At 43.2% G+C, this 18,893-nt stretch overlaps 1 protein-coding gene across 6 annotated transcripts in view; it reads right to left on the bottom strand.

Annotated features, from left to right (window-relative positions):
- Nucleotides 1-18,893, bottom strand: part of LOC140738519 (unconventional myosin-XVIIIb-like) — a 680,390-nt gene that overhangs the window by 126,535 nt on the left and 534,962 nt on the right. For all 6 annotated transcript variants that reach the window (XM_073065895.1, XM_073065893.1, XM_073065892.1 and 3 more), the window contains 2 exons: nucleotides 16,692-16,844; nucleotides 5,466-5,579 (listed from right to left, as the gene is read on the bottom strand). In XM_073065895.1, the coding sequence (XP_072921996.1) occupies nucleotides 5,466-5,579; nucleotides 16,692-16,844 (267 nt within the window). The remainder of the gene's footprint in view (nucleotides 1-5,465; nucleotides 5,580-16,691; nucleotides 16,845-18,893) is intronic.

The following is an 18,893-nucleotide window of genomic DNA, read 5'->3' as shown; positions in this document are numbered from 1 at the left end:
CACAAGTCCATTTGCACCTCATAATTTTGAATTTTCTCACCATTTAGACAATAGAATCGTGAGTCTATCATCCTCTGCTTTAAAAATACACAATGACTTAGGCTACGTCCACACTACACCGGATAAATCCATAACCGAAGCTTTTTCTCTTAGTTTTTACCCTTCATCCACACTAAAATGGTGTTTTCATCCCCTGAAACTGGAGCTTTTCAGAAATGCTCTCCAAAGAGTGTATTTTTGAAAACGCCAGATTGGCTGGATCAGTGTGGATGGGGTAACCGGAGACTTCTGAAAACACTGTCAGACGGCAGCGCGCTATTTCATTGTTTTCTTGAATGCAACCTAACAATTTCAGAACAGACAGCAACGAAACTGACGCTGGAAGAGTTAGAAATGTACTCACCAAATACTTTGACCCGTAACTTACTGAATAAATAAGTACACTCACTTTGCCCTGTTTTCTGTCCTTGCTCGTATGAAGGTGGTTTACCTATTTATGCAAGTACTTCTCTGACAATAGATGTGTAACAGCCTAATGTAACATTGTATGGAAATACAAGATAACACTGATGTAGACATGTTTTACATATTTAACAAAGTGCTTTATTAATGCAACAGAGTTAGTCAGTTTTTCAATGTTCGTCGTCAGCCGGGTCAATCTGTCCGTGAACTCCCTGTTGGTTGCCTCCATATGCTCCAGTATTTGTTTCTTTTTACTTTTAAGTTCTCCTGCGCGAAGCCAACAGCTGTTCGTCGTTTTAAGTTTTTCTAGTCTGTAACTACACAAACGCGCACTTTTACGGCGAGATTCAACACCAAACATGTCGCTTGTTTTCGGTAAATGTGCCGAAAATGCAGTAGGAGGAGATTTGCCGAAATCTCCAGTTCAATGTGGACAGAGATATTTTTAAAAACACATAGTGTGGATGCCTATCGTTTTTACATGAAACTGGCATTTTCAAAATTATCCGGTCTAGTGTGGATGTAGCCTTGATTGCCACAGCCAGCTGTGGCAATGAATTTCACAGGTTCACTAATTTCTGGATAAGGGGGAGTGATTCCACAGAATTCCTCAGATTCACCACCCTCTGGTTAAAGAAACATTCCATTTGTTTGCAGTTGGTTCATATCCTCTAAACTTTTCCTATCCATATACCTGTCCAAATGTCTTTTAACTGAGATGGAAGGAATTACTACTCTAAAGTTGAAGCTGCATTGAAAAAGGAGCAGAAGGGCCAGTGCATGGCTCCCATCTCATTCCAAAGGAGGGAAATTGTGAAACCCAGTGGACTGAATGGTCCGTCTGGCCAGCTTGACAAAATGATGAACTATTGCTAACAGAGACAGTCCAACCAGCAAAGACAAAATAGCACTTGTAAGCATTTTTAGGCAACAAATGTACATTTGCTTTTGTTATCATCATGAGAAACCTGGAGAGAGGAGCAAAGATGCCTGGGTTTAGCATGTCAGCTTTAATCCTGTATGGTACATGGACAACCAGAGTCCACAAAATGACACGTGCATTCAGGAGTAATAATAATAGAGTTGTCGTGATGGGAGATTTTAATTTCCCAAATATCCATTGGCATCTCCCTAGAGCAGGGGGTTTAGATGGGGTAGAGTTTGTTAGGTGTGTTCAGGAAAGTTTCTGACACAATATGTAGATAAGCCTACAAGAGGAGAGGCTGTACTTGATTTGGTATTGGGTGTCAGGTGTCAGATCTCTCAGTGGGAGAGCATTTTGGAGATAGTGATCATTACATTTTAACATTACATTTTGGGATGTAATGTTAAAATCGTACAAGGCATTGGTGAGGCCAAATTTGGAGTATTGTGTATAGTTCTGGTCACTGAATTATAGGAAAGATGTCAACAAAATAGAGAGAGTACAGAGGAGATTTACTAGAATGTTACCTGGGTTTCAGCACCTAAGTTACAGAGAAAGGTTGAACAAGTTAGGTCTTTATTCTTTGGAGTGTAGAAGGTTGAGGGAGGACTTGATAGAGGTATTTAAAATTATGAGGGGGATAGATAGAGTTGATGTGGATAGGCTTTTTCCATTGAGAGTAGGGGAGATTCAAACAAGAGGACATGAGTTGAGAGTTAGGGAGCAAAAGTTTAAGGGTAACACGAGAGGGAACTTCTTTACTCAGAGAGTGGTAGCTGTGTGGAATGAGCTTCCCGTAGAAGTGGTAGAGGCAGGTTCGATATTGTCATTAAAAAAAAAAATTGGATAGGTGTATGGACAGGAAAGGAATGGAGGGTTATGGGCTGAGTGCAGGTTGGTATGACTAGATAAGCGTTCGGCACGGACTAGAAGGGCCAAGATAGCCTATTTCCATGCTGTAATTGTTATGTGGTTACATGGTTATAATTCTATCTCCTTTACCATAGCATATGAGAGAGAGATAGGAACAGACAAGGTAGAAAAGCGTTTAATTGGAGTAAAGGGAATTATGAGGCTATCAGGCAGGAAATTGGAAGCAGATGTTCTCAGGGAAAAGTACGGAAGAAATGTGGCAAATGTTCAGGGGATATTTGTGTGGAGTTCTGCATAGGTACATTCCAATGAGACAGGGAAGTTATGGTAGGATACAGGAACCATGGTGTACAAAGGCTGTAATAAATCTAGGCAAGAAGAAAAGAAAAGCTTACGAAAGGTTCAGAAAACTAGGTAATGTTAGAGAGCTAGAAGATTATAAGGCTACTAGGAAGGAACTTAAGAAAGAAATTAGGAGAGCCAGAAGGGGCCATGAGAAGGCCTTGGTGGGCAGAATAAAGGAAAACCCCAAGGCATTCTACAAGTATGTGAAGAGCAAGAGGATAAGACGTGAAAGAATAGGACCTATCAAGTGTGACAGTGGGAAAGTGTGTATGGAACTGGAGGAAATAGCAGAGGTACTTCATGAATACTTTACTTCAGTATTCACTATGGAAAAGGATCTTAGTGATTGTAGTGATGAATAGCAGGGGACTGAAAAGCTTGAGCATGTAGATATTAAGAAAGAGGATGTGCTGGAGCTTTCGGAAAGCATCAAGTTGGATAAGTTGCCGGGACCGGATGAGATGTACCCCAGGCTACTGTGGGAGGCAAGGGAGGAGATTGCTATGCCTCTGGCAATGATCTTTGCATCATCAATGAGGCCGGGAGAGGTTCTGGAGGATTGGAGGATTGTGGATGTTGTTCCTTTATTCAAGAAAGGGAGTAGAGATAGCCCAATGAGTCTTACCTCAGTGGCTGGTAAGCTGATGGAGAAGATCCTGAGAGACAGGATTTATGAACATTTGGAAAGGTATAATATGATTAAGAATAGTCAGCATGGCTTTGTCAAGGGCAGGTCATGCCTTACAAGCCTGATTGAATTTTTTGAGGATATGACTAAATACATTAATGAAGGCAGAGCAGTAGATGTAGTGTATATGGATTTCAGCAAGATATTTGATAAGATACTCCATGCAAGATTTGTTGAGAAAGTAAGGAGGCATGGGATCCAAGGGGACATTGCTTTGTAGATCCAGAAACGGCTTGCCCACAGAAGGCAAAGAGTGTTGGTAGACGGGTCATATCCTGCATGGAGGTCGGTGACCAGTGGCATGCCTCAGGGATCTGTTCTGGGACCTGTACTCTTCGTGATTTTTATAAATGACCTGGATGAGGAAGTGGAGGAATAGGTTAGTATGTTTTCTGATGTTGGAGGTGTTGTGGATAGTGTGAATGCTGTCAGAGGTTACAGCGGGACATTGATAGGATGCAAAACTGGGCTGAGAAGTGGCAGATGGAGTTCAACCCAGGTAAGTGTGAAGTTGTTCATATTGGTAGGTCAAATATGATGACAGAATATAGTATTAATGGTAAGACTCATGGCAGTGTGGAGGATCAGAGGGATCTTGGGGTCCGAGTCCATGGGATGCTCAAAGCAGCTGCGCAGGTTGACTCTGTGGTTAAGACAGCGTACAGTGTATTGGCCTTCATCAATCATGGAATTGAATTTAGGAGCCTAGAGGTAATGTTGCAGCTATATAAGACCCTGGTCAGACCCCACTTGGAGTACTGTGCTCAGTTCTGGTCGCCTCAATACAGGAGCGATGTGGAAGCTATAGAAAGGGTGCAGCAGAGATTTACAAGGATGTTGCCTGAATTGGGGAGCATGCCTTATGAGAATAGATTGAGTGAACTCGGTCTTTTCTCCTTGGAGCGACGGAGGATGAGAGGTGACCTGATAGAGGTTATAAGATGATGAGAGGCATTGATCATGTGGATAGTCAGAGGCTTTTTCCCAGGGCTGAAATGGTTGCCACATGAGGACACAGGTTTAAGTTGCTGGGGAGTAGGTACAGAGGAGATGTCAGGGGTGAGTTTTTTACTCAGAGAGTGGTGAGTGCATGGAATGGGCTGCTGGTGGCGATGGGGTCTTTTAAGAGACTTTTTGGATAGGTACATGTAGCTTAGACAAATAGAGGGCTATTGGTAAGCCTAATAATTTCTAAGGTAGTGACATGTTCGGCCCAACTTTGTGGGCCGAAGGGCCTGTAGGTTTTCTATGTTTCTAAACTGGAGACGAAAATAAACACTCAGCAAAATAAGACTGAGTTTAGTTCAGATATTCTCTTTTTCACAACTATTAAAGTACTTTAACTTTGTTAAATATAAGAAGGGATAAAGATCAAAAAGACAGGAAGAGATTGTGAAGTATTACTGAAGGGGCTGACATTCACTGCAGCCAGAGTTAATAATTAACATGCACAGGGAATTAAACCTGGCCTTTGATATCTTTTTTAATTTCTCAAAGCATGGCAAGTCATGTAAACAGCAACTCTATAATCCTCTGTTGCTGTGTATTCTACCCAGTTAATAAGTGCACTGATGCCATTCAAGTTACGGAAGTTTAGTTACAATAGTGCCAATCTACTCATGATGACTATAATGTGGGAAACACCATGATGTTCATGAAACCAAAGTAAAGGGAGAGCTTTAAAGCTGAGCAGAATCACACAGAGCCAGTACAACATCTACTGAAGGGTCTGCAAATCCAGACACTGAACTGACAGCAGGATTAGATTTATAGAGAAAGGAAATGGATCATTCAGCACATCCAACAGCAGATACAACATCAACCCCTACCAATGCACCATAGAAAGCATTCAAGCTGAATACATCATGGTTTGGTAATGGCAACTGCTCTTCACATGACTACAAGTTGGACCCTTGATCTCACAATATATCTCATTGCGATCTTGCACTTCATTGTCTACCTGCACTGCACTTTCTCTGTAGCTGTTACACTTCATTCTGCTTTGTTATTATTTTACCTTGTTCTAGCTCAGCGCACTGTGTAATGATTTGATCTGTATGAACATTATTCAGGACAAGCTTTTCATTGTATAGGTAAAAATAATAAACCAATATCAACACTAACCCTACAGCAAGCCCATTTTTCCCTCTTGCATCCCACAGATGGTCATACCACTTTCTTGTCTCTCTGAATATTTTCCAGCTGAATGTGCAGATGTCCCAACTCCTGCAGAGTGGATTTGTGAGATTTCTCCATCTCCACGCAACGAGCTGTGCTTTCCTGCAACTGATGAGAGGAAAAGAAAAACAGTTACTGAGTAATTGTTTGATGAGCACTTTGTTTGCAAGAAGGTCTGACTTTTCAAGGACGTGTTAGTGCATTAACAGTACCCAGGAAACGTGGACACCAAATCCATTGAGCAAACTTGTCAGAATTGCTGAACCACCAGAACAAGACACCAGGAAGAGAGACAAGTAAAACATGTCATGAAACCTGTCCATTTCCAATATATCCCACCTCACACAGTGAAGGGCATTTGTGATCATAAGAGATAGGAGCAAAATTAATCCATTTAGCCCATTGAGTCTGCTCTGCCATTCAAACATTACTAATTTTTTTGTTCAATCCTTTTTCCTGCCTTTTTCCTATAGCCATTATCAATTTTCGCTTTAAATATACCCAAAGACTTGGCCTCCACAGCTGCATGTGGCAACAAATTCTGCAGATTTACTGCCCTCTGGCTGAAGAAATTCCTCCTCAACTCATTTTTAAAGGGATGTCCCTATATGCTGAGGTTGTGTCATCAGATCCTAGACTCTCCTATTGGTGGAAACTTCCTCTCCACATTCACTTTATCCAGGCCTTTCAGTGTCACACAGGTTTCTGAACTCTCTCAAGTGCAGGCCCAGAAGCATCGAATGCTCCTCACAGGTTAAGCCTGTGAATCATTCCTGTGAACCTCACTGGACCTTCTCCAGGGCCAGGATACCCATCCTTAGATACAAAGCCCAAAACTGCTCACAATATTCCAAGTGGTTTGACCAGTGACTTATATAGCCTTAGCAGTACATCCTTGTTATTGTACTCTAGCCTCTCAAAATGAAGGCTAACATTGCATTTGCCGTCTTTACTACCAACTCGGCCTACAAGTTAAACTTAAGAGAATCCTGAACTGAATCTCCCAAGTCCCAATGGGGAATAAGCAGAAGCAAGAATTGCATCCAATAACATTAAACATGTTAATGATGCAAACCAAGGAGCACAGGTTACTTCAAAGGCACTGCAACAAAGTACAGTATCTCTCACCCTCGGGACAATAATGGTGCAAGACCAGTGGTTTTCCACACCAGCAAATCTTTATTGCATTACGTAAACCATACAAGTGGGAGCTTTTGTTCCTGGGCTTTCTCCTGCTATTGTCGTGCTGTAAAAATCATGTCAGGCATTCCTCTGGCTGGACCAAAGCCACACAGAGTCAGGCAGGAGATCTGCCAGAGGTGAAAGCTAGTCACATAAAATTCAGGTGAGTTCCTTTCCTGTTGTAGAGAGACGGGAGATACCTCTGCAGTTTCTGCAGTTAGTCTTGTCACCCTTTTTGAAGAAAGTGATAATCAGAGTATCCCTGAGTTCAGCTGGATCTTTTCCTGGTCCCAGATCTGGAGAAGCAAGTCATGAATACGATTTAAAAGTTCTGTGCCACCTCCTTTGAGGATTTCTGCTGGAATTCCATCAGGCTCAGTTTGTTGTTCCTCAATTTTTTGCAAGCTGTCTGCACCTCTTTGATATTAGGATACTTACTCATAAGAACAGAAAAAAATAGGAGCAGGAGTAGGCCACCAGGCCTGTTGAGCCTGCTCCACCAGTCAATAAGATCATATATTTACTGAGGTAGCCTCCACTGCTTCATGGGGCAGAGAATTCCACAGATTCACCACACTCTGGGTAAAGTAGTTCCTCCTCATCTCCATTCTAAATCTACTCCCTTGAATCTTGAGGCTATGTCCCCTAGTTCTACCAGAGCCTTTATCTTATCTATCCATTTCATTATTATTTATATGTTTCTATAAGATCTCTTCTCATTTTTCTGAATTCCAGCAAATACAGTCCCAGGCGACTCAATCTCTCCTCTTAGTCTAAACCCCTCATCTCTGGAATCAACCTGGTAAACCTCCTCAGCATTGCCTCCAAAGCCAGTACATCCATTCTCAAGTAAGGAGACCAGAACTGCATGCAGCACTCCAGGTGCAGCCTCACCATTACCCTGTACAGTTGCAGCATAACCTCCATATTCTTCAATTCAATCCCTCTAGCAATGAAACCAACATTCCATTTGCTGTCTTGATAGCCTGCTGCATCTGCAAAGCAACCTTTTGTGATTCATGCCCAAGCACTCCCAAATCCCTCTACACAGTAGCATGCTGTAAGTTTTTTACCATTTAAATAATAATCTGATCTTCCATTTTTTTTTCCAAAGTGGATGACATTGCATTTACCAACATTGTAGTCCATCGCCAGACCCTTGCCCACTCACTTAACCCAACTATATCTCTCTGCAGACTCTCCGTATTTTCTGCACAATCTGCTTTTCCACTCAATTTAGTATCAGCAGCAAATTAAGATATACTACACTCAGCCCCCTCTTCCAGATCGTTAATGTATATTGTGAACAGTTGCGGGCCGAGCACCAACCCCTGTGACACACTGCTCACCACTAATTGCCAACCAGAGTAACACCCATATATCCCAAATCTCTGCTTTCTATTGGTTAACCAATCCTCTATCCCTGCTCATTCATCACCCCCAACACTATGCATCCTTATCCTATGGATAAGTCTTTTATGTGGCACCTTATCGAACACCTTCTGGAAATCCAAGTAAATAATGTCCACCATTCCCCTCTATCCATTGCGCTCATTATATCCTCAAAGAACTCCAGTAAGTTTGTCAAACAGGACCTGCCTTTGCTGAATCCATTTTGCATCTGCCTGATAGATCCATTTCTTTCCAGATGCCTTGCTATTTCTTCTTTCATGATAGCTTCAAGCATTTTCCCTGTCTTTTGCCTATATCTCTTTTTTGAACAGTGTCTTCCTTCATGGGTTGTTGTGAGAACTGGTCGATGGTTTTGACATCAACAGTGGTGTCATGATTAAATGGCTCCTGAAAGTGTTCCTGCCATCAAGAAATGATGGCATCATTGTCCTTTGGCAGCCTTTTTGTCCATCTTTGGAGTGAAGGGGATTTAGGCCACAATGGTTTGGGTCATACATTGCCTTGGTGACAATTGACATCACCAAAGTCAGCAAGCTGCTGTGTTTCTAGGGTCCTCTCAGTCCACCACCATCACTCCCACTTTATATGGCCTTCATTGACCTTACCAAAGCATTTGACTCTGTAAATTGTCCTGCCCTTTGGCAGATACTGTCCAAAATCAGGTGCTCGAAGAAATCTCTCAAGATCCTGCAGCTCTTACACAGTGATGAGTGTGACATTCATCAGCCACAGTGGCTCTGAAACAGCACCTTTTAAGGTTGAGACCAGGGTCAAACAGGGGTGCATCATTGCCCCAACTCTATTTGCCAATTTCATTGCAACCATTCTTCACCTCACAGGCCAGGACTTCCCACAAAGTCCAGATTGTCCATAGGACAGATGGGGCAGCTCTGTAACATTAACAAGTTCAAGGCAAAGAGTAAGGTGTCAACTACTTCCATTATGGAGCTCCAATATGCAGACAATAATGTAGCTCACTCTGAGGAGGATCTGCAGTGCATAATGGATGCTTTTGCCAGAGCCTACAAGCTCCTGGGACTTGATCTAAATATCAAAAAGACCCAAGTCCTGCATCAACCTGCTTCAGATCAAGCTTCTAAACCTCCAACGATCCAAGTTGACAACATCCCTCTGGAGAACACTGATCATTTCCCATACCTTGGCAGCCTTCTTCAAGAGCCAACATTGACCTTGAACTAAATCACAAGTGTAAGTGGAGCTTTTGCCAGGCTGAGAAAGAGGGTTTTTGATTATTGGGATATCAAGACCAGCACTAAGCCTATAAAGCTATAGAGCTTCCCTCCTTGCTATATGGAGCAGAGTCATGGACAACATACAGTAGGTACATTAAATCCCAAGAAATCTATCCCAAGAAATCCTAAGGGATTGGACACGCTGGAGGCAAGGAATTATGACCAAGTAAAGGAGGCCATTCTCCGAGGTTACGAGTTAGTACCTGAAGCGTATAGACAAAGGTTCCGAAATTTAAGGAAAGGGTGGAATCAAACGTATACCGAGCTAGCCCATGAGAAGGGTGTGCTCTTGGACCATTGGTGCACCGTGGAAAAGGTGGCCGAGAATTATGGGCGTCTCAGGGAGTTATTTTTGATTGAGGAATTTAAAGGTTGTGTTCCGGAAGAGATCCAGATGTATTTGAATGAGAGGACGAATCAGTCTATCTCAGAAATTGCTAGGTTCGCAGATGAATATGCCCTAACCCACAAGACAAAGTTTTCCTCGCCAAAAAGTTACCAGAGAGACTGTAGAGAAAGGTGGAGAAAGGTAGAGAAAGCCCGCCAGCTGAGGCGGAGATCCCGCTGGGAGCTAGTGGTAAAATTGAGGAGGAGAGGCAAGACGGCAGGAGAGGTCCTGGCTTGACCTGTTTTAATTGTAGAAAGGTGGGTCATATTGCATCTAAATGCTTTGCTCCGAGAAAGGAGCTAGAGAGAGGGAAAGCAGCGATCCCTATCGGGTGTGCAGTGGTAATCAGAAAATCGGCAAGAGGGTCCCAGGGGAGCAGAGAGCACGAGGGGTCGGAGATTTATCTGTCACACGGAACCGTGTCTGTGAGGAAGGGGGACCCGCCAATTCCCGTACAGATTTGGAGAGACACGGGGGCAGAGCTATCATTAATTAGCCGTAACGTATTACAATTCGGACCTCCGACGGGTGAGGTAACCCTGAGAGGAATAGGAAAATGGACAGAAAGGGTGTCTTTGCATAGGGTCATTTTGGATTGTGAACTGGTGTATGGATCAGTTGAAATGGGGGTGCCATCAGAATTCCCGAGAACTGACGTGGATGTCCTCCTTGGGAACGATTTAGCAGGAGGAAAAGTTTGGTCGGCCATGACTATGACCCGCCGACCGGTGCGTGTTGAGGCCCTGCCCATAGAGTCCCCGAGCTATCCCGCATGCGCGGACACTTGCAGCCTGTCGAGAGCGGCAGCTGAGAACAGGAGCAGTTTAAAATTGGCCAGTTTTGATTTGGCCCAGATGTCTTTACTGACCCTGTGCCACGAGGGTTTCGAGGGTGGTAAAACGAGGAATAGTAACGTAAAAGGGGGTAAGGGAGAGAAGGTAGATCAAGCTGGTGCCAGTGGTCATTGTCTCGTGGGGACACCTTTGTGAATTGGGAACGGTACTACGTGTATACCCTCAGGGCAACGTGGGTGGAGAGATGGAGAGAGATTGCATCATCCCAACCTGATTGACATCTGAGACCCTGTGAGTTCAGATAAAAGAGGGGTTGTAAAGACGGCCCCCCAGACGCACCAGAAGACACGCTAGAAATCCTGCGACAGCGATTTAATAGCGACAGCCGGTGGTGGGGTTCGTGTGCGTCTTTTCCTTGCCTGGGATTGGCGACCTCACCACGGAAGAACGGCTTAGCTACAGGGGAGGCCACAAGTGAGCGTCCATTCCCCAACGAGACTTCGACGAACCGAACTCCTGAAGGTTGGAAAACCTGCCAGGTAACTGTTTCATTCAATCTCTCTCTCTCCTTAACAAAGTGCACCAACGCAACACCACAACAGACGGCAGCTGGTGGAACTGCAGTGACCGCAAGAGACTTTCAGATATACAGCGGACAATATATACATTACCCCTAGACAACGATAGAGTTTGTTTCTTATTGGTTATTACTATACCTACGCTTTAGATTGAGTATTGACGACGTATGTTATCAAAATGTTTGTATTAACCTTCCTTTTGTGCCCCTTTATAAATAAAAACGTTTGAAAATGGTACCATCAGACTTCAGTGGACCTCTCTATCTTTGCTGGTAAGTGATCCAGTTACGGGATACGTAACAGTACATAAAATCCCAAGAAACCTATCCCAAGAAATCTTAAGGGATTGGACACACTGGAGGCAGGAAGCAAGTTCCCGCTGATGGGTGAGTCCAGAACTAAAGGCCACAGTTTAAGAATAAGGGGTAGGCCATTTAGAACAGAGATGCGGAAAAACTTTTTCACCCAGAGAGTGGTGGATATGTGGAATGCTCTGCCCCAGAAGGCAGTGGAGGCCAAGTCTCTGGATGCATTCAAGAGAGAGTTAGATAGAGCTCTTATAGATAGCAGGGTCAAGGGATATGGGGAGAGGGCAGGAACGGGGTACTGATTGTGTATGATCAGCCATGATCACAGTGAATGGCGGTGCTGGCTAGGAGGGCCAAAGGGCCTACTCCTGCACCTACTGTCTATTGTCTATTGAAACTCATGATCAAAGGTGCCTCCACAAGATTCTGATAGTTAGCTGGAAGAACAGGCGCACTAACTCCAGCATCCTGGAGGAAGCTAACATTAACTCCATAGCCCCAATCGTGACTCAGCACCAATGGTAGTGGGTAGGCCACATTATTCATATGCCTGACTCCCTTCTCCCTCAACAACTCCTGTCCAACCAACTGAAGGATGCAAAGAGCACTCCTGGAGAGCAGAAAAAGAGATTCCAAGACAACTTTAAGACCCACCTGAGGAAGTGCCACATCAACTTGAATGGATGGGAGAAATTAGCACAGGATAGGAAAAGCTGGAGAAAGACTGTCTATGAGAGAGTTCACAGCTTGAAGAATACCCCCACCGTGCACCGTGAGGAAAGACTGGGAAAGGCCCAACCACCTCAATGACCAGGAGAAGAATCATACTTGACTATGAGTGATCGCTGATGATGACAATTCCAAAGACACTTCTCTTTCATTTAGCTTTTGTAAGTTAATTTGCAGTATAATAAATTTTCCAGTGAACCCTTTGAAGAAAGAGTGTTGAAACAAAGCCCTGGGTGAGTTAAAATCACCAAAGATCCTACCGATGCCAGAAATCCAGAGCAACACACACAAAATGCTGGAGGAACTCAGCAGGTCAGGAAACTTTTGGGAAAAGAATAAACAGTCAACGTTTCAGGCCGAGACCCTTCTACCTGGTTAATTAAAAGTGGATGAGGAAAACAGGATCCTAGAGGTTCTTTATAGAGAGTTGTGAGATGAGGAAGAGGGCATAATTTTAAGGTGATTTGAGGATGCTATGGGGTGATATCAGAGGCAAGATTTTTACAGAGAGTGGTGTGTGCATGGAATGCATTGCCAGTGGTTGTGGCAGAGGCAGATATATTAGAAACATTTAAAAGACACATGGATGAATGAAAAATAGAGGACCATTTTGAGAAAGAAATTATTTAGAAAGTTTTCTCTTAAGGAGGCATGTTATCCAAGGGGACATTGCTTTGTGGATCCAGAACTGGCTTGCCCACAGAAGGCAAAGTGTGGTTGTAGACGGGCCATATTCTGCATGGAGGTCGGTCACCAGTGGTTTGCCTCAGGGATCTGTTCTGGGACCTCTATTCTTTGTGATTTTTATAAATGACCTGGATGAGGAAGTGGAGGGATGAGTTAGTAATTTTTCTGATGACACAAATGTTGAGGGTGTTGTGGATATTGTGGAGGGCTGTCAGAGGTTACAGCGGGACATTGATAGGATGCAAAACTGGGCTGAGAAGTGGCAGATGGAGTTCAACCCAGATAAGTGTGAAGTGGTTCATTTGGATAGGTCAAATATGATGGCAGAATATAGTATTAATGATAAGGCTCTTGGCAGTGTGGAGGATCAGAGGGATCTTGGGGTCCGAGTCCATAGGACACTCAAAGCTGCTGCACAGGTTGACTCTGTGGTTAAGAAGGTATATGGTGTATTGGCCTTCATCAATCATGGAATTGAATTTAGGAGCTGAGAGGTAATTTTGCAGCTATATAGGACCCTGGTCAGACCCCACTTGGAGTACTGTGCTCAGTTCTGGTCACCTCACTACAGGAAGGATGTGGAAGCCATATAAAGGATGCAGAGGAGATCTACAAGGATGTTGTCTGGATTGGGGAGCATGCCTTATGAGAAAGATTGAGTGAACTCGGCCTTTTCTCCTTGGAGTGAAGGAAGATGAGAGGTGACCTGATAGAGGTGTACAAGATGATGAGAGGCATTGATCATGTGGATAGTCAGAGTCTTTTTCCCAGGGCCGAAATGGTTGCCACAAGAGTACACAGGTTTGACGTGCTGGGAAGTAGGTACAGAAGAGATGTCAGGGGTAAGTTTTTCACTCAGAGAGTGGTGAGTGCGTGGAATGGACTGCTGGCAATGGTGGTGGAGGTGGATACAATAGGGTCTTTTAAGAGGCTTTTAGATAGGTACATGGAGCTTAGTAAAATAGAGGGCTATAGGTAAGTCTAGTAATTTCTAAGGTAGGGACGTGTTCAGCACAACTTTGTGGGCCAAAAGGCCTGTATTGTGCTGTAGGTTTTCTATGTTTCTATATTAGAAAGTTATCAGTAATTAACTCACTGTTTTTTAATCACTACCAGACCTTGACATATAATCTGCCTGAGATCCCTAGCCCCTAACAAACTGCTGCCTTACATTAACACAACTAATACCTTGGGCATGATTTGTCATTTTCAGCCCTTCAGATATTGTACCCCACCTCATGTGGATAACTTCTGCTGGTTGCTAGTTGTCATGGTTACAAGAGGCAGAGGATAGATAGTGTGTGTCTTCTCAGCATTATCTATACTGTTATGAAGTCATTATTCCTGATTAATTGGAAAATATACTGTGCTTACTAAAATTGATAGCATGAAAGGGCGCGAATCAGAATCAGGTTTATTATCACTGGCATGTGTCGTGAAATTTGTTAACTTAGCAGCAGCAGTTCAATGCAAAACATAATATATGAAAAAAATAAGTAAATCAGTAACAGTCAGTATGTATATGTACATTAAATAATTAAATTACATTTAGTGCAAAATAGAAATAACATAAAAAAGTCATGGGTTCAAAGTCCATTTAGGAAGTGGATGGCAGAGGGGAAGAAGCTGTTCCTGAATCACTGAGTGTGTGCCTTTAGGCTTCTCTACTTCTTACCTGATGTTAACAAAAGAGGGCATGTCCTGGGTGATGAGGTCCTTAATAATGGACGCCACCTTTCTGAGGCACCGCTCCTTGAAGATGTCTTGGATACTATGAAGGCTAGTAGTGGTGAAGCTGACTAATTTTACAACTTTCTGTGGCTTTTGGTCCTGTACAGTAGCTACCTCCACCCCACAACATACCAGATAGTGATGCACCCTGTCAAAATATTCTCCACAGTGCAACTATAGAAGTTTGAGTGTTTTTGGTGACATACCAAATCTCTTCAAACTCCTAATGAAACATAGCAGCTGTCATGCCTTCTTTATAGCTGCATCAATATGTTGGGACCAGGTTAGGTCCTCAGAGATCTTGAAACCCAGGAACTTGAAATTGCTCACTCTTTCCACTTCTGATCCCTTTATGGGGACCAGTTCTCCATCTTACCCTTCCTGAAGTCCACAATCAGTTCATTGGTCTTGCTGACATTGGGTGCAAAGTTGTTGCTGCAGCACCACTCAACTAGCTAGCATATCTCGCTCCTGTATGTCCCCTCATTCCCATCTGAGATTCTACCAACAATGGTTGTATCATCAGCAAATTTATAGATGGTGTTTGAGCTATGCCTAGCTACACCTGAAGCTAGAGAACCGTCAATTCTGAAGGGCTGAGGTCAGTTAGATCAGTAGAGCCTTGAAAATAAGATTGCTGTAGAGCTTTAGCATCAGAGTGATCCAAGGAGGGGCCAATAAGAAATTGAAGGAGAGGCCACTGGGAGATCCAAGCTCACAGAGGGCATTACATCCTCTCAGACTTTAAGGAAACAAAATTACCTGGAAGTTGCTGCCAGAGGGCTGTGGCTTGTGCAGTGGAACAGGAAGGATAACAGCAACCCAGTCTGTCTGCAACTTACCCTATCTCTCCACAAAGAGCAGGTCAGTCACGCTGGTGTGCAGAAATGGTGACAAATTGCCCAATTACAACAGTAAATGTACCAGGGAGATAAATTTCAAATGGTTCCATTAGCCTCAGGTTTTGCAAGCAGAAAATTCAACAGGACAACTAAATGGGCCACAAATATCTCTTAAACACGCTTACAGAAAGAAGAAAAAAAAATCAATGCAGATATTTCCAACCTGTCCTTCAGATGCACTGTAAATGAACACAAGTTAAATGGTAGAGAATAGAAGATCTGGTTTCAAATGTTTATATCATCACCTCGAAACCTGATGTTTTACTGCCTCCCATGATTTATCCACTACATTATTTATGTGTAATGTATATTAAATAGATTCTGGATAAGACAGCATTTCATTATCTGTAACTTGAACTTCCCTGATGTTTATGTGCATCACACAGATCCGATCGATAGTCAGCAACAGCTCCATTCCTGATCTGGCTGATGGATTGATGGATAGAGGAGAGAGCTAGCCAGCAAAGTAATCACATCTGGGCCTCAAAGTGACAAGGATGACCACAATTACACTGACAGCTCAGATGCTCTTGTCAACTCACACCACAGACGGAAACGCTAGTGTGAAGGAAGGACTGAAAGCAGTGTCACAGGCAGACAAGGGGGTGAAGAAGGTGCTTGTCTACTTCAGAATCAGAATCAGGTCACAAAATTTGTTGTTTTGCTGCAATGGAACAGTGCAATATATAATAAATACTGTAAGTTACAATAAGAATTATGTGTAATAAATTAGAGCAAATAGAGAGCAAAAAGTGAGATTGTGTTCTTGGTCTATTCAGATGGTGGATGGGAAGGAGCTGTTCCTAAAATACTGAGTGTGTATCTTCAGACTCTTGTACCTCCTCTTGATGGTAGCAATGAGAAGAGGGCATGTCCTGGATGGCACTTAGTGCATTGAGTATATTGCAGTGTTATACAAGGTATTGGTAAGGCTGTACCTAAAACTGTATTGTGTACAGTTTTGGTTACCCTGTTATAGAAACGATGTTATGAAGTAATTCAGGTGAATCTGAATCTGAGGGGGAGCTCTTTCACTCAGGGGGTGGTGTGGGCGTGAAACAGTGGAAGTGGTAGATGTGGGTTCAATTATAACATCTTACCTAGGATAGGTACATAGGTGGGAGGGGTTTGGTGGGATATGGGCTGGATGAATGTAGATAGGGCCAGGCAGAAGATCAGGTCACATTGGGCCAAAGGGCCTATTTCTTTGCTGTCCTGCTCTGTGACTCTATGATAGGCTGTGGCTTTGACTGACCTGCCGTTGCAGCTTCTCCACCTCCAGCTTACTGGCAGTTTGATCAGGGTCTCGCATGGTTCCCAGCAGTAGCTGTGCATCTACCAGAAGTGCATGCTTGCGTCGCAGATCCCTGCGTAGGCGTTTTTCCACATCAAAGTCCCGATGGCCGATCTGCATTAGATGAGATCTATTCTTAGCAACAATTAATTTTACTTTGCAAGCAGTTTGGATGCCTTTGTCTGCCATCAAGGCCATAAAAGAAAATTGGCAGCAAAAGCAGACATTCTCAGTCTATCTGCTCTGATGAGACAGAATTTCAAGATTGCTACATTGTTATGCAAAGAAAAGTCATTCTATTTGATTTCTTCCCTAATTCTGTGTTGCTTCTTAATAGAGTTTGTTTTCAGTCACATGACTGAAACAATAGAATTTAACCAGACCATTGCACTGCACTAACTCAGGACCCACTTAGGTGGTCACAAACTGCCAGATGTTAATGGGTGATCCACAAAGACAGCCCACAGCATAATATTTATATATAAAATTAATTACTACAAATATCTAATGCTCCTTTGCTGATTTGAATATCTTTGATTAAAGAAGGTGGGCTGTTCAATAATAAACTAATGAACGGAAAATCACTTATTTTCATCCTTACTCAGCTTCATTGTTGATCACTGATAGAAAAGCAACTTCAAATTTCCCTGTTCAAATACTCTTGGTTTGCATTTGGAGATGCTTGAATTTTTTTTGCTTAGAAGTCAAAGATCATGATGACATAACAGATTATGTAGGAGTCCAAGAGAATGCGCAGAAATGTAAGAAGTTGCAAAGGATGCTGGACTCAGCTCACAGACCACCCTACCACAAAAAGGCAGCATCTATCACTATGGACCCAACATCTGGCCCATCCCGTCATTTGAATCAGAATCAGATTTATTATCACCGGCATCTGTCATGAAATTTGTTAACTTAGCAGCAGCAGCAGTCAGTGCAATACAGGATATAGAAGACAAATCAATCAATCAATTAATTACAGTATATGTATATTGAATAGATTAAAAATCATGCAAAAAACAGAAATAGTGTCCAAGGGTTCAATGTCCATTTAGGAATCGGATGGCAGAGGGGAAGCATCTGTTCCTGAATCGCTGAGTGTGTGCCTTCATGCTTCTATACCTCCTGACTGATGGTAACAGTGAGAAAAGAGCATGCCCTGGGTGCTGGAGGACCTTACTAATGGATGCTGCCTTTCTGAGACATTGGTCCTTGAATATGTCCTGGGAACTTTGTAGGCCAACTAAAGATGGAGACGACGAAATTTACGAGCCTCTGCAGCTTCTTTCGGTCCTGTGCAGCAGCCCCTCCATAACAGACGGTGATGCAGCCTGTCAGAATGCTCTCCATAGTACAACTATAGAAGTTTTTGAGTGTTTTTGTTGACATACCAGATCTCTTCAAACTCCTAATGAAGTATAGTCACTGTCTTGCTTTCTTTATAACTACATCGATATGTTGGGACCAGGTTAGGTCCTCAGAGATCTTGACACCCAGGAACTTGAAACTGTTCAGTCTCTCCACTTCTGATCCCTCTATGAGGATTGGTATGTGTTCCTTTGTCTTATCCTTCCTGAGGTCCACAATCAGCTCTTTCACCTTACTGACATTGACTGCCAGGTTGTTACTGCAACACCATTCCACTAGCTGGCAAACCTCACTCCTGTATGCCCTGTCATCACCATCTGAAATTCTACCAACAATGGTTGTATCATCAGCAAATTTATCGATAGTATTTGAGGTATACCTAGCCACACAGTCATGGGTATAGAGAGAGTAGAGCAGTGGGCTAAGCACACACCCCTGAGGTGCACCAGAGTTGATCGTCAATGAGGAGGAGATAATATCACCAATCTGCACAGATTGTGGTCTTCCAGTTAGGAAGTTGAGGACCCAATTGCAGAGGAAGGTACAGAGGTCCAGGTTCTGTAACTTCTCAATCAGAATTGTGGGAATGATGGTATTAAATGCTGACCTACAGTCGATGAACAGCATCCTGACATAGGTGTTTGTGTTGACCAGGTGATCTAAGGCCATGTGAAGAGCCACTGAGACTGCATCTGCCGTAGACCTATTGTGGCGATAGGCAAATTGCAGTGGGTCCAGGTCCTTGCTGAGGCAGGAGTTTTTTCTGTCCATGACCAACCGCTCAAAGCATTTCAT

This window comes from Hemitrygon akajei, chromosome 14, assembly GCF_048418815.1.
Source record: "Hemitrygon akajei chromosome 14, sHemAka1.3, whole genome shotgun sequence".
NCBI lineage: Eukaryota > Metazoa > Chordata > Chondrichthyes > Myliobatiformes > Dasyatidae > Hemitrygon > Hemitrygon akajei.
This window is presented reverse-complemented; position numbering and strand designations above follow the sequence as displayed.